Below are 15,989 nucleotides of genomic sequence, written 5' to 3'. Positions count from 1 at the left end.
AGATTACTTCAAGTTCTACTCAACTCAATTTTAAATGAAAGTGCATGCATTAAAACGGAAATCAATATATTATTCTCGTAAAACAACCATTTTTAATTACACTATGCACTAGCATATTTACCATACCAAGCAAGATAACGTGTGAGTAGAGGATCATAAATTATTATCACTAGGCACACAGCATAGTAGAAGAAAAGCACAACAAGAAGTACGCATACCCGTATATCCAGAGTAGCAGCAATATGTTTATCTGTGCTCCTCAAGTGTGTTACTAGTCATACGAGCAACGGGGAGATTAGCTACTATGGTAGTTGTAGGATCAAGTCAGTTATCCCACCACATCGAACATTGTTGTTCAAGGCAAGACTCTACTGTAAATGGAATACAATTTCCCGCGCAAGGCAAATCTCTATTGTAAATGGCATGTGCACGCTGCCCAGCTTTTTATTTAAGTGTCAACCATATCCATAAACACATTACTGTCTACATAAAAATCAGTTTGCGGCATGGTAATTCTGCAGTATTATCTGTGTACGAAAATAAGCAGAATTAAACTTGTTACCATGCGACATATAGATTCCAAATGTCGAAAATACTGCAGAATTAAGCAGCATACTGCATACTACTACATAGATAATACACGGGCCGCATCAAAAAGCAAGCTCCGGCATCCATCCAAAACATCAGAAATGCTATGCGCATCCCTCACCCTGTACAAACTTCATTTGATTATTTACAGCCGCATAGCGAACCATAGCTGACAGCCCATGTACAGCTGAAGAAACCAGCAGAGCTTACCAGCTGTGACAAGAAACAAACTAATGTACATAATCTCTCATTCTCTAAGCTTATATTCGCATTTAACTACACAAAGACTTGTGTTCACTTATTTCCCATGTTTCTTTCTCCTTGCAACAATTCTCTTGGTATAGAAAATCCATCCTAGCACATAAGACAATGTTCTCCATCCTCTATATGCCGCCTTAGGCTTCGATATGGTTGCAATGAAGCCTTTCAGTGCAGCTCCAAGATCTTGTGTGTCGAAGGACATGCTTGGATCTACAGTGCTGTAATAGCTTTCACTGAATGAGGGATGGGCGCTGCAGTCATCATATACCAACGAGTTGGAGAACTTATCCAGCGTCTGAGGTTCTCGGGGCACTTCATGGCCACCAACTGGGGGCAACACCGACTGAAATTGATTAGCACTGCTTTCTTCAGTCTCCAATATACTACAAGGGTCTAAAGCACTCGATGGCTCCATTGAGAAAATGTTGGGTGATAGTATGGCCGAATTGCTCAAACTAAAACCATCAGTAGAAACTTGTGTGGGCAACTGGTTATACTGATTTTCATGCAAAGATGGAGATCCCAAATTGAATGGATGTGAAGGGTTTTCCACAAGCGTTTCATTGTCACAAGTATGGACATCCTTCCAGTGTTCATATGCTTGCTTCACTGCTGCACGTGCTTCGGCCTGAAAATAGGCAAACAGCAAACATGTAAAAACACATGGTCCGGGTCAGAAAAGGTGGGCATATAAGGAAAATGGATGGACTTGTTTAAAGAAAACTTGGAAAGCAATGCAACATGGTTACCTTCTCCTTTTCAGTAAAGTCATCAACAAAAACATATTTATCAGATATTAACCCTCTTACTTCTCCAACTACATTGAATACAACACCAGCTTTGTTTAGACCATCAGGATAGTAGTGATGCACTTTGTCAGTTAGAACACATGTTTTTGCATGTTCCACAGTGGCCTCCCACATCTTTGTTGACATGCCACCACCTAATATCTGCACGATTTGGACATAAAGCAGGGTTAGTAATACACATCTTTGCTGAACTGCAACTACCATAGACAACAATATACAGAACATCAGAAAAACAATAGAAGACAAGAACAATACCTTTCGAAGCCTAGAAGCATCAAGATTTAACAAGGTGAGAAAATCTTTGACAGTGCAAATGTTCTCCCTATTCAAACGCTTGTGAAAAGCACCTTCCTTGCCAATTTTCTCTAGGCGCCAGACTTCATCTTCAAGAAATGGTGGGTGGTGCTTCTTGTACACTGGTCAATAGGAGGTAATCAATTAAATTACACCATTTTAGAAGTATTCAGGGAAATAGCATGTCTCATCATTCAATTGGAGATGTAGATCAGTAGATATTTAAGGAAACATACTACAAAACTAAGTCTAGAGGGGAAAGTTGAGAACATACTAGGAAAAACTAGGTTTTTTCATTAAGGGCTAGTTTGGCAACCGCATTTTTCCATGGGGTTTTCAATTTCCCAAGGGAAAATGAACTAATTTACCTTGGGAAAACGAAAAACCCTTGGGAAAATGTGGTTCCCAAACTAGCCCTAAGAAGAAAATAGGCACCCAAATTTAAGTTCAAGAGGACACAAACCTCGGTGAAGATTGGGTGCATGATCATACTTTCCACCTCAACTAGTCTTCCTCAACTAGAACTAAGTCTAGACAGTAGAGGACAAGAAAGAATTCATTTATTTTTCATGAAATTGTTGAATTAAGTACCACTACGCCAAATCGTTCTTGAACCTAGAATGAGTCTAGCAGAGCAAAAAGGCAACAAAGTAAAAGGATAGCTTGGGCATTAAAATTTTAAAAATCCAATAATAAACTCACATTCTCCTCGATGGTCCTTAACCACAAATGATTCAGTTTTTGCTTCCCGTACTCTTACACCATTGAAAGAACCATCCTCTGTTCTTGCTCCTAGCCTGAACTTTCGGCTCCGTGTCCAGCTGGAGTTATCTGTGAATGAAAGTTCCCCTACTGTTCCAATGCCATCGACGAGGGCAATGAATGCATCCCCAGAAATCAAGGGCCTTTTGCCTTCTCTTTCTTTAACAATGTTATTGTTAAACTCCTGAGCTGTCCAGTCATCATCTTCTCCACTTTCAAAATCCCCCTCCAGAACTACAATCTCGACCTTTATCTGGAACTCTTTGCCTGGTGCTACAATTTGTCTTGTCAAAGCGTCGACTAGAGCAATAGTTATACTTAAGGAGCCCTCTCCTTCAATCTTGGATCCAGTAAATATTGGAAGAGAAAGTCTGGTCATGAACTGCAGCTGCAAATTCTTTGACACAGATGGAACACTGTCTGTGACACTCCTAATGAAAAATAAGAAATAAACTTATTAGAGATACAGCGACCAATAACAAATCATGGTGGTTGTCAAAAGCAGTGTTTAAACTCCATACCTTGCCATCATAGAGGCATGGTTTGCAAAAGCCGACTCAATTTCTTCTTTTACCTAGAAATGAATAGACTATCAAACCCCACTGGTAGCAGTAGATGGCTAAAATAAGCAAATGGTTCAAGGAGAACATATGATGTAGCCCACTGTAAAATTATCACTGAATTGGAATGGCTGAACACATCGGAAACAGTGAAGCCAAGCCTTATTTTGTAAGGCTGGAATCATTATGGATACAATCATGACAGCAAAGCCTATAGAGCTATTAATACGATACAGATAAATGCCTTAGCTTCTCAGATAGTAGTTTGGGAGGGAAAGAAGAACTTGCTCTTGCCAAAACCAATATCAGAGTGCCAATCAGCCACACATGCAGATGGGATTACAACAGCACTATGTATCGTTATGTATCCAACAAGAGGAAAGGCAAACAACCTAGAGGGCTCACATCAGATCACTATCCAATCCTATGAATTTCCATTCAAGAAGGACTGAAGTGAGAAATGGGGCAGATAGTAAAAGATAAAAAAGGCGGTCTCACCACTCTCCTGATGAGGGGCTCGAGCGCGATTAGAAACTTCTCGATGCTGGTGTTCCGCATCACCTCCGTGATCACACTGCAAGGGGGGAACAATCCAAGTCACCACGGCGCATCGAATCAGAGAGCGCGGCGCACGAATCGGCGCGACCCAATCCAGGGCGCGCGGGGGAGGACAAACTCACTCGCGAAGGGCGATCCTCTGCCGCTTCGGCTCGCCGTGGCGCTGGGGCAGAGAGGAGCGCGACGAGCTCCCACCGGGCTCGTCTCCTCCGCCGCCGCCGCCGGCATCGGCGGCGCGCCGCGGGACGTCGCCCTCCTCCGGCTGCCTCTTCTGCGACATCTCCGGCTGCCACGCGACGCCTCGTTTCGATCGATCGCCGCTTGGTTCGGCTCGCCCACGCCACACCGCGTCCCAACCGCGGCTTGACCTACCTCCGCGCCGTACAGGAGGCGCAGCACGCGTTCGGTTCCATGGAAATACATTACTTTTCTTTTCCTTTCCCGTCCACAAAATGACCTCGGGTTCCTCTGGTGGGCCGTTGGGGGCGGGCAGATGGGCGGTACGGCACGACCGGTCCACTCGGAGGCAGGCCGGGTCGGCCCCAGGCCAGCATTCTTTTAATTAAGAGCCTAGTAACAGCAAGTGGTCTGCTTTGTTCCGTTTTAAGATACCAGCCACAATTCCTGACCGGTGACCAAGCTAAAATAATCTTGCAACAATGCAACCCATCAACCAAAACAACATAAATAAATTACATAAACTTTGCAACCACGTGCAATAGAATATCGGTGCATTGAACCTGGACAACTTGCAGGCGTCGATGAATTGGCGGACTGCAGCCTGCAGGCAACTCTTTTTTCGCAGCCGTAACAACAGCCAAGAGTTCGATCAGATCGAGACCAGGCCAAGTAGAGGAACAGTAAATACACTCATAACAGGAAAGGGGTGTAGAGATAATAAAGATGTCACTGCAGGAAGGGTAGACATGGCACGTTCCCTCAGAGGGTAAGCACATGCCAGTGCAAAAGGCTGTGGCGTCAAAGCGAGAATAATTTAACGAAGGATCAGGCGTGGAACTGATCCAAATGTCCAATCATGGGCGTCAAGAGACAATGACTCCTCAATCCACAAGATTATACAGCCATACAGCTGTTTTAAACCCAAGAAGTCGTGAGAGGGGTGCGGATGCGCCGCGCGTGTATTTCTGTGGCTCTATGAACCCAGCCACATGTTTTGTGGTCGAACCACACCACCACAGCAGCGCGCACATGGAATTGTAAAGGCAATCCTTTTCATCCAGCGATTCCAGCAGCGAGATCTTGTCTTGCTTGGAAAACTACACCAGTTCCATTCAGACTTTTTAGCAGCACCTGATTAAGCACAAATGCAAGAAATGTCATCACCGTCAAGAGAGAGAAATGCTTCCGAAATAGGAATCTAGGACTAGGCTAATTCTCAAATCTCAATGCACTAGACAAAATGCATATGATAGAGCTTGGGTTTGATCGACGAAACTATGCGACGAACAACACAAGAGCTGAATGGAAAAGTAACCATTCCAAGTGATTAAACAATGTGTATCATATGAAACTCAGAAAATTGCAGCTAACTATCTACGGCTAAAAGCAGACAATGTGAGGGTTATTGGTTTGACAGCATCATGCTATAAAAGCCTAATTTTGTCCTAAGCAGTATCATTGTCAAAACTTTTTTAACGGGTATCAAAGCTATAATTAAGATCTCAACCATGAAACCCAATGTAACCATTTGGTGGTATGGTATCACAGATTATTAGGCCTATCTAGCACCAGGAAACAAAAGAATACTGTACATGCAGAAAGCCAAATATTCCAACAAACTCAAAGTATCGAATCTACAAGTTAAACATTAACAGGTCTTGCTTCTTACGTGATAGGTAGAGCTGTTGCCATATAAACACCAAAAAGACAATAATATTCAAATCATCAATCATCGTTCATGGTTTGTCACCTCTATATCTGATCAACTGTCCGATGACAATGGAGAAACTTGTGGCACCCTAGACTCTGATTGAGTAACTTGTCAGCACTCTACTACAGCATTAACTCTATTTGTGATGGAACACATGAGTGCTGACATTCTCAACCAAAGCACATGGAAATTAATATATTAATCGCTGCAACACAGCTATGCCATCACAATATCACTACTCAAGAAGGTATAGCTATATACTTAAGTAAAAAACGAAGGTATAACTATATAGAACAAGAGACGGATACTACCATAACTTTTTCCCTTGCATAGAAAGAATAAACAACCCCACAGTTCACATGCCCATGCCAAGATTCCCTTTTTAGAAATACAAGATTGTAAGTTAATTGTGTGACACTGTGACCCAAATAAAGACATTGTAATTTAAAACTTGATGCCAAATGGAGGACACAGCACATGTTTGCAGTCATGTAGCCTATGCACATTGTGCCTGAACCAACTCATCTAGGAACTACATAAGTCCATGCATTATCTGCTTGTGAAATGTGAATCATTAGCCAAGATGCAAAATTAGTCAATGGAAGGAAACACTATATTCAGTCATTCACAGCGGCTAAATGCATATTGTGGGATGTAGTTTGACTATTGATAAGCAATCTCACTGGGGAGGGATGCCACAAACCCTATGGACGGGGTGGCCCATCATGTGCTCATCCCATGAATCTCACTGGCATGAGGTACTGATGTGGTTATACTGATTATTCTAGCTTATGAGGGACATGGTGGTGGTGGATCGATCTATTCCATTCCACAAATCAAACAAAAAAAAGTTAGGAGTGGGAATATGACGGACTACCCCATTCCTCAACAAAACACCCCATTAATCTACTATACCGCAACACATCTATATCATGGCAATACCACTACTCTATTGCAGTTCACATCTATATCATGGCAACACATCCACAGTTCACATGCCCATTCCCTATTCGTAAGATGCCAGATTTCAAATTAATAATGTGACTCGGATAAGTACAACGTAATTTGAATATTGATGCCAAATGCATCCAGCAGCACATCTATGCAGTCACGTGATATATGCACATTCTGTCTGAAGTCTGAACCATAGTCCGCCGGTGAATCATAAAGCCAAAGGCACAAATTTAGTCAACAGAAGGGCATGCTACACTCAGGCGTTCACGACAGCTAAGTGCATAGTGCGGGATCTAGTTGGCTAACCGACAAGCAGTCTCATCGTGGGAACAGAAGGATATTACAAACCCTAGGGACGGCGAAGGCCGGAGGAGAACGTGGGCGCAATTGCCGAGGCCGGCCCCGCGGCGCCGTTGCTCACGGGGGAGGAAGCCGCGGCGGAGGTTGGGGGAGCAGCAGAGGAGAGCTCGCGGACGAGGGCGGCCAATGCCTCGGGGTTGGCTCCGCGGTCGCAAAGCGCCATGAGCAGCGACAGGGTGTGGCGGTCGAGGCCGGTGTCTAGGATCTGGGACATCTGGAAAGCCAGCTCCAGAGACTCCTTCGCCCGCCTCGCCGCTGCCGCCTCCGTCTCCGTCTCCATCTCCGGCAGCGCCGTCGCTTCCAACCTCTGTCTGGTAGGTGGTGGCTCTCCCGGGTTCGAGTACTACGAATTGAAAGGCCTGGCCCCACATGCCAGTGGCTTCGTTTAGTGGGTGCCCCCCACGTGCCAGTGGCTTCGTTCCAGCTCTTCCTTGTTTTTGAACATGAAAGTCGGTTCAATATCAAAGCAAAAAAATCAAATGATATTGGCACGGCGATGGACTATGTATAAGAAACAAATTCATATACATAGAAATTCAAAATGTCCATATGTTTGTTGTTACACGGTGGTAGTCTGGCTCATACGCGATGAGTCAGGCTTCTTATGCATAGGCTAGCTTTAGGCTAAATTTGTGTACATGTTCAGGTTTGGTTGTTTGCATTATCTATTTGAGGAATTATAGTTGACTGATGTCTTTTCAATTGGGACATCAAGCATATGATTCGCCACTTGTTCTATTTTGGGAAAATGGGATGATGGTGATAGTGTATCATTTAGAAAGGAGTATACAACTTTGGCACTTGACACTCCTCTTATAATTGTCCTTTTCTCCATTTCTCATCTCCAGGACATCGAAAAATTATCGGATAGAGTAGAGCAGGCTAGCAGGAAAAAAAATTCATTGAACTATATAATTATATGTGAGTAAAGGCAATATATTGCTATATGAGAAAATTGAAACAATAGTTACGGGGTATTTCTATCATATGAAAAGTATGCGTTTTAGTTTGCTCTTGCAATAAAATACCCAATGAAACCCTCGACGTTCCTCTCCACATGTGGAGTTCAATTGGCACTATAGGCACTAGATTAAAATCAAGTTGCACTTTGTTGTCGCCGATCTCGATGTCAATCACTACTCCCCGGGTTTTAGGGGTCCAAAGCCCGGGCGTAAACATAATCACCAGGTGTGCTGGGACCAAGTCTCACACATATGATGAATCATGGCACAGGATCGAATGTCACATCTTTACTATATAACAGGAGTTCTATACAAAATAAATAGATAATTACATTATAAGGAGACAACGGTCCAGCAACCCAAAGTTGACTGGGAGACGACGACCTAGATCTCTCACGAACTCATCGCAGCATCCTCCATGCGCCTCATCCTGCGGTACCTGTTCTTGACCTGTGGGGGGGTGTGAGACAGCAAGAGTGAGCTCACATACGTTCATCGCTCAGCAAGTTGTGGGGAATAATGTGAATGAACTCGCCAAAGGTGGGAGCTCACGTGAAGTGTAAGGCTTACCAAAGAGGATGGTTAGAGCTGAGCATTGCTTTTAAAGTTGGTCAAAATTTTATTAGCAGTTACTAAGTATAAGTAAATACCAACCCAATTAAGCAGTAGAACAAAAGTATCACCCTCACCTGCGATGCAATGCATATGACAAATTGAGTTTAAGTTCCATAATTTAATCATCAGAGAGTCCTGAGCTGCTCATGACCGTGAGCTCGGCTAGTATACCAGTTTTACACTCTGCAGAGGTGGTACCCTTTACCCACAAGTCATGTTACCCATCTGCCAAGGGATCGCGACTTCCCATACACCTCTACCGAGGAGGCGAGGCAGGGTAACACTACGAGGCCTTTACAAAGTTCCACTAGCTTCAGAAAACCCGCTACAGTTTATAGGAAGCTCCAATGCAGGAATCCCTTGCAGGACCGCCATCGCAGCAAAATCCTCCCGAGGGCCTCCCTACACTGACCACTCCCCTACTGCCCTTGCCCCTTTCGGGTAAGGTAGTCCTCCACTAGCTTTCCTAATTAGTCAGCCAAGGGCGTCCCATTAAACCCTTGTGGTGGCACGTGGTTCTCAAGTTAAGCTCTATGTTCCAATTAACATTTTAATGATCTTGTCATGAACATAAATATAATAACAACATAATTGGAACATAGATGTAATGAAATATTAACCCAAAACCATATAAAGAAGTAGCAGAACTACCCAAGTGATTCAGGGGTAAACAAGGTATTCAGGATGAACAAACTAGGGTGACCTATTGGGTCCCATCAAAATTAACCTATGCAGATCATTATGATTAATCAGAACATGAGTAGGTAAAAGAAGTGATCAAGGGCACAACTTGCCTGGCACTTGAGATTCCAGGTACCAAGATGATCTTCAGATCCTCGTAACCTCACTGCTAGTCGTAGCAATACAAACAGACATGGTATAGGCAAAATTAAAATCACACCAAACATAAGAACATACTACATAATAATGATCTACGCGTTGCTACGAGACTAACGCAACTTGAACGGATCAATTCGGAGTTAAAACGGAGGAGTTATGAATTTCCAAGGGTGTTATGTGCTTGAAATGGGATTAAATAGGAAATTGATTTTCTAACTGTTTTCATGATAAAACAGAGACTCTAAGTGATAGACAATAAAATTACAAAATTTTAGAAATTGGAATGGAGTAATTTGGACTAAAAATGAAATTTCTATGCATTTTACAAGTTTTAGCACTTATTTATATAATAAAAATCCATTTTCCAATTCATTTATTCAGTTTAAATTAGCACTGGACTGGGCCTCATTTCCTTGAAAGCACAGGGGGCTCGGAGCAAAAGGTCCCAAGACACAGACAGACCCAGGCGCGGACGGCGGGTTCTATTTACTATAAACAAAAGGGCTCTTTAACAAAAGTGCCAGCGCGAAGGGGTATTCTCAATTATCGTCCGTAGGATCTAGATCTTGTGGCTCGGATTAGATTGTCCACTCAACGAACCGGTACGCTACGACGACGCTTGGATCCGGATCTGACGGTCCGAATTCTAAATAACCGAGATCGACTCGCACCCATCAGATTATGGATCTACGGCTCACATCCCCACCCTGACTCGGTATGGCTCGGCCTAATCCTAGCCGTTCCCTCACCATCCAACGGCCGATGCGGGGCACGCGACTTTCTCCCCCAACCCGACGCACACACGGCGGAGACGGCGCCCAGTGCACGGCGGAGGCCTCGCCGGAGGAGGTCAATCCCAAGCTCCAGCGCGCCAAACTCTAATACGCTGGGCGCGGAATGAAATTAAGATGAACGCGAGCCAGGAGATCGGGTCCTTACCCTAAGTACGGAGCTGCTTCGGTCGGTCCACGGCGAGTCGCAAACGCGCGGTGGCGGTGACGAACTGGGCGCGCTCCGGTCATCCTCCGGCCCCGTAATCGCCACCGGAACGGACCAGGGGCGCGGGCGAAGCCTTCTGTCCGCACCCGAGGCCCCAATTTGGCGTCGAGCACCACCGGCGATGGTGAGGTCGTCAATTCGCCCGCTCGGTCACCACGGGTTCCGGCGTGAAATTGTCGATGGCCCAGGCATCCCAGCCCCCACGGAGTGCGCCATACGCCAACGCCGAGCCCAACAGAATTCCGCGCCTACACCATGGAAGCCAATCGCGACTCCGGCTAGAATAGCCGCGGCGGCTAGCTTTCTCTCCCTGCTATTTTGGTGGCGCGACTTGCTTGATAGTTGGACGAGGAGACTTTTAGGGGTTGCATATTTATACGCGGAATTGATCATAGTCCGATGGGTGCTCGGTTAGCCCTCAGCGAAGATCTAGGTGATTTTGCTTGAGTTTGTTGCGATCCACGCGGGTTGATAGAAGCTGCCGAGATCCATTGATGTGTGGAGAGGAAGAACCTGACTCGCCGGTCCCACATGACAATGACACCAGGCGAGGGTCCGTGTAGGAGTTGTGCGGCAAGGGCGCGATCGCTGCGGACTGCGTTGGGCTGGCGTAGGGATTTCCTGGTGGGCCGAAAAGGGGTGAGCCGGCCCAGGTAAGTTTCCTTTTTCTTTTCTTTTTGTTTCCCTTTTTTTCTCCTTTTCAAATTCAAACTCATTTCAAATTTAAACTCCGTTCTTGTGGCAAATTTGTCCTCAGTTTATATTGTGCTATTAAGGTACTGACCTTGAAGATACCTATTTTTATATATATTTTCTATAAATCCAATGTTCTTTCCCTTTCTTTTCTCTATTTTCAGGGTTTTATTTTTAAGTTAGGGTTTAAATTCCATGGACCAATTGATATGCTATTAATGACACATTTATTTTATTAAGTACAAATGCACAATCAAGTAAAACCCTGCATGATGCATAATTTTTTTTTAGGGTCTTTTGTTAATTATTTATTTGTATGGGTGAGGTGTCCACATGAAATGATAAATAGGGATAACACACATACATATAAAGGAATATAATCTCTCCCTTTATTTTTTTTACAAAGTGGGTATTACAGATGAGTACCCGCGGTGGTGCTCTTTGCGAAAGCGCGGACGGTCCACGACCTGGCGCAGAAGCTAGGGTTTTTGTCCGACGAGCCGGACGGTCCGCGTATGCGCAGAGGCGACAAAGTTCACCAACAGCACATTGATCTCGCTCCCGGGAGGGAACCTACCGGGGAGGAGAGATCCTAGGGTGTGTCTTGGAGTCGGCAAATCGACAGACCACCTAAGACGCCTCTAAACGACGTAGAGCCGAAGAGAGGTGAATATTATAAGAAGTCTATATTACTCTCTACTCCTAGGGCGAAAAGTAAAGAACGGAAGATAATTGATTGTTTGATCAATTGTTGGTTGTTCAATCGGTTGTACCCCTTCAAATATATAAGGGGATGTCTAGACCTGTTATTTGGCGTTCTCCAACAACTCCCGCGAGATTAGAGGAATAAACATGCGAGGAGATAAGAGTTTAATCGCCTATCTGATCTATTTGCGGACCATCCACGCCTATGGGCGAACTGTTTACGGTTCAGATCGTCCGATCCTCGGGGCCGGGCCGGACCATCTAGTCGTGCTCAGTGACATAAATGGTGCTCAACATGGACAAAATAAGCCGCGGGAGACCGAGATCTATTCGAGGAATATATGGCTGACTGATGTCTTTTCAATTGGGACTTCAAGCATATGATTCGCCACTTGTTGCATTTTGGAAAATGGAAGGATGCTAATAGTGTGTCATTTAGAAAGGAGTAGGCAACTTTGGCAGTTGGCACTCCTCTTGTAATTGTGCTTTTCTCCATTTCTCATCTCCTAGACATTGAAAAATTATTAGACAGACTAGAGCAGGCTAGCAGGAAAAACATCCACTGGACTATAAAATTATATGTGATTAAAAGCAATATATTGTTATATGAGAAAATTGATATAATAATTATAGGGTATTGCTATACTATGAAAAAAATCCGCGCTTCAGTTTTGCACTTGCAGCAAAATACCCAATTATACCCTCGACATCCCTCACTTCATGTAGAGTTCAACCGGCACTATAGGCACTAGCTTAAAATCAAGTTGCACTTATATGAATATATCAAGCAAAATCAGTGAATTGATTATAGAGCCAATCAAAGAATATACCAACAGAACATGACAATATGGAAAGAAGATCCGAGTATTAGCCTGGAAGCTTACAATACAACAACATATGCTAACTATGGAAGATATTCATCTTATACTAGTCTGTCATAAAACTTATTGAGTCATACTAGCACAGCCACTCGTGGTACGTACTTTCTATCGGCCATACTGAAATGTAAACTGATAGTGAGTACAGCCTGGCCGATAGAAAGTAAGGTTGTTTGACGCGAATACTATGAACGAGACATATAGCATCCTTTTTCGATAATACATCCTTTTTCGATAAAAAAATCTTTATTAATCTTAGACGACTAGATCAAGAACATATGTCCATCTAGTGACCAAACCCGTTGGGTGTCACGATATAACTTAGGGAGGACCCCAAATTTTATTGCTTGATCCGGAACTCTAGCAGCTCAGCCCTTCTTACCAAACCACAAAAGCACTTAAGCACATCAAGAGAGCATTAAAGAATCATAAACTAGCCATAACCACAACCTTTTGTAGTACTGTTTTCAAGGGCATATTTAACAATTTGTCAGTTCGAGCTATCATCGTATTCCCCTTTGATTAGGGACACAATTACGTGATGTGTACTACTAGCACTATTTGTTTTCATTTCTTTCGGCAGATCATCCGCATCAGTGCACCTGAAAAGTGAAAGTTGTCCAATCACATTTGATAGACACATAGAAATATGGAATGTGGTCTGCACATCGATGTCATGTTTGACAATAGACATGATAGTACATGTTCACTTCGGATTAAAACCAGTTGTTTGTACTGTTACAGTCGTAACCTATAGAGACAAAACATTGTAGAAGTAGTAGAAACCGATACGGATTAAAACCAAGCGAACAGGCTGAGTCTCCTAAGTTTTATAAACACAAATATGCTTTGCATCCAGAAGCACTGATCATCTCCTTGATAATTGTTTGGTTTAAACTGACAATCGCGACTATAGACATTGTGTTGTTGTCCATTGTTGATGTTCCTGGAATACTTAGTAACATAGGCTAGACCTAGATTAATATTCATGGTCAATGTAAGGTTGCTAAACACCAGAAAAGGGCACACAAAAATAAAGGAAGAAACATATTCCAACAAAAGCAAATTATGTTTCAATCTCTTGTTTGAACTATGATTAGAAACCCGAGAAGTAGATGTCAAGCACTTGAAATCGCACTTCATAAATCTAATTGTTCTATTCCCTCCCAAACCAGTTAGTTTCATAAGGAAACTTATAACACATTGTTAATGCAATCTAACTTTCAGTCAAGAACATGCAGTGAGTTGTTTGTCAGCATCATTATTTCTATTATAAAACCATATGGAATCTCCGAGAGGGAATATGTGGTAGATTAAGACATCGAGTTATTCATTATTACTCGTCACTCCTAACATATAGTGACAAGAAATGCAATGGGCCATAATGCTGTGAGAGTCTCAAAGTGTTCTTTACACCCATTTACGACCCCTGCTATGCAATAGGCATTAAGTATTGCTCGTGATTTTGGGAAAGGGGAGATTTTTGTCTTCAGTCTCATGCGAAGTGGATAGAGATTAGAGAGTCATAGTGTGCGACTCGTTTGACGATAACCAACCAGTCTGAGGCGTCGGTTCAGTTAAAGGACCCTTCATTTTCTTTACTATTAGTAAATTGCTCATGTCCCACACGAGTCTTTTGGTCAATTCGTTTACACCGTCAAAAAGTGTCGCTTTATATATAATAGTCATATGCTCGTGCATCGCTACAATATATATATATATATATATATATATATATATGACATAGGATAAATTTTATTTTTAATAAATCATAAAATATATGTTTTCTATTGATTAGTTGAGTGTGAATGTGGAGCCAACAATCAAGATTCAAACACTCCCTTATACATAATTTCAACTTATTTTTTACATAAACTCTCCTATTATAGTAGTGGAGAAGAGATTATAGGAGTGCAGGTTGATTATAAAGAAATGAAGCTTTTTTTGGAAAATATCGACGTGGGACGACTGTTGAAATTGATTTTTAATATAGTAAAGATATGAGCAACAATATATATGGATATATACATGCAGAAGTGATAGAATTATCTAAACAAACAATTGTATTTAGTAGTAGAATATTTAAATCTATAAACGTAGCATCATGAGTAGACTAGATCTTATATTAATAATACGGTGTTGCTTGCGGAGAGCTGAGTGGATATATACATGTATTAGAGCAACAAAATATTGTTCTTAATGGCCACAAATTAACGATACGCTAAAAAAGTTTGAAGTGGGTTTCTGTAGAGGCAACAAAAAAACTGGTCTTAAAGGCCACAAAATGCGAATCAACACAACAAAATATATGCACCTATGGCTAAGGGTTCATTTGTTTAGCCTGTAGTTAGAGAGCTTGTATATATGAAGTTCATTGTCCTCTTCCTCTTTTTCTGGTATATAGTGTTCCTTTTTTGGCATGTATGTGTTGTGTAAAGTAGTAAATATGAAGTTTATTGTTTTCTAACTTTACGAAAAAGGTATCTTCTTACCTTTTAATGCTTGTATATATTCGTCTGCAAAACGGTCATGTATTACCAAGTTGTTGTATCAAGCACTATAAGTTAAAAGATCTAAGTGCTGTTTTTTTGTTATATATGCAGCGACTTTCTGGTTAGTTGTGGTTTTGTTTTCGCAAAAATGTTTACCATATATGTTTTTTCTTTTGCAACCTCTTCTTACTTCTATGATTATTTTTCGATAATGGAAGATTAAATTAAAACCAAGAAATTCTATGATTAAAGTAAGGTTCTTGCGTTACATGAGATTTTTCCCTCTGCTTTCTCTCTACTCAATACTCTCATAGTCTCATGTATGTTTGAGAAAAAGTTACACCCTCTTTTATGCCTCTCCTGCACAACTTCACAACAACGTAGGACAAGATCCAAATTGGACCACTTTTACACCGCTCTTAACAATCCAAAACATTTACAATAATGTTGAATGTGTGTCTTTACTTTTCAAAAGGATAGTTTACGATCTTACAAATTCATGAAAATGACTCTGAAAGACGAAGTTTTCTTGTGTGCTTCTCCCTCATTCTCAGGTATTAGGTACTCGTTTAAAGAAACAGCGAGAGAGAGAGCACACGCTTTGCTTCAGTGGCCGGCCTACCGTGTCGAACTGGCCTGGGTGGCTGGGTTGACACAAAAGCGGTCAAGGTTAACCACATCTACTACCGGCCCAAGCATCATGTGAGCTTGAGTTAGGAGTACGTAGTATTGACCGTAGGCAAAATTAGATGGGCCTCGGCAACGTCA

General features: G+C 42.5%; 2 protein-coding genes across 2 annotated transcripts; both read right to left on the bottom strand.

Moving 5' to 3' along the window:
• Window positions 1-450: 450 nt before the first annotated feature.
• LOC100285136 (calmodulin binding protein) lies at window positions 451-4,160 on the bottom strand. Its single transcript, NM_001158030.2, has 7 exons — window positions 3,955-4,160; window positions 3,773-3,848; window positions 3,236-3,288; window positions 2,655-3,145; window positions 1,914-2,074; window positions 1,599-1,799; window positions 451-1,477 (listed from the first exon to the last, which is right to left on the bottom strand). The coding sequence occupies exons 1-7, from the start codon at window positions 4,110-4,112 to the stop codon at window positions 887-889; spliced, it is 1,731 nt and encodes a 576-aa protein (NP_001151502.2). The 5' UTR covers window positions 4,113-4,160; the 3' UTR covers window positions 451-886.
• Window positions 4,161-4,721: 561 nt separating this feature from the next.
• Window positions 4,722-7,378, bottom strand: LOC103625745 (mitotic-spindle organizing protein 1A-like). The gene is made up of 2 exons (NM_001150955.2): window positions 7,026-7,378; window positions 4,722-5,143 (listed from the first exon to the last, which is right to left on the bottom strand). The coding sequence occupies exon 1, from the start codon at window positions 7,315-7,317 to the stop codon at window positions 7,027-7,029; it is 291 nt and encodes a 96-aa protein (NP_001144427.2). The 5' UTR covers window positions 7,318-7,378; the 3' UTR covers window positions 4,722-5,143; window position 7,026.
• Between the last annotated feature and the right edge of the window lie 8,611 nt (window positions 7,379-15,989).

Source organism: Zea mays, chromosome 5 (assembly GCF_902167145.1).
Source record: "Zea mays cultivar B73 chromosome 5, Zm-B73-REFERENCE-NAM-5.0, whole genome shotgun sequence".
Classification (NCBI taxonomy): domain Eukaryota; kingdom Viridiplantae; phylum Streptophyta; class Magnoliopsida; order Poales; family Poaceae; genus Zea; species Zea mays.
Note: the sequence above shows the minus strand (reverse complement) of the source record. Positions and strands in the feature narration are given on the sequence as shown.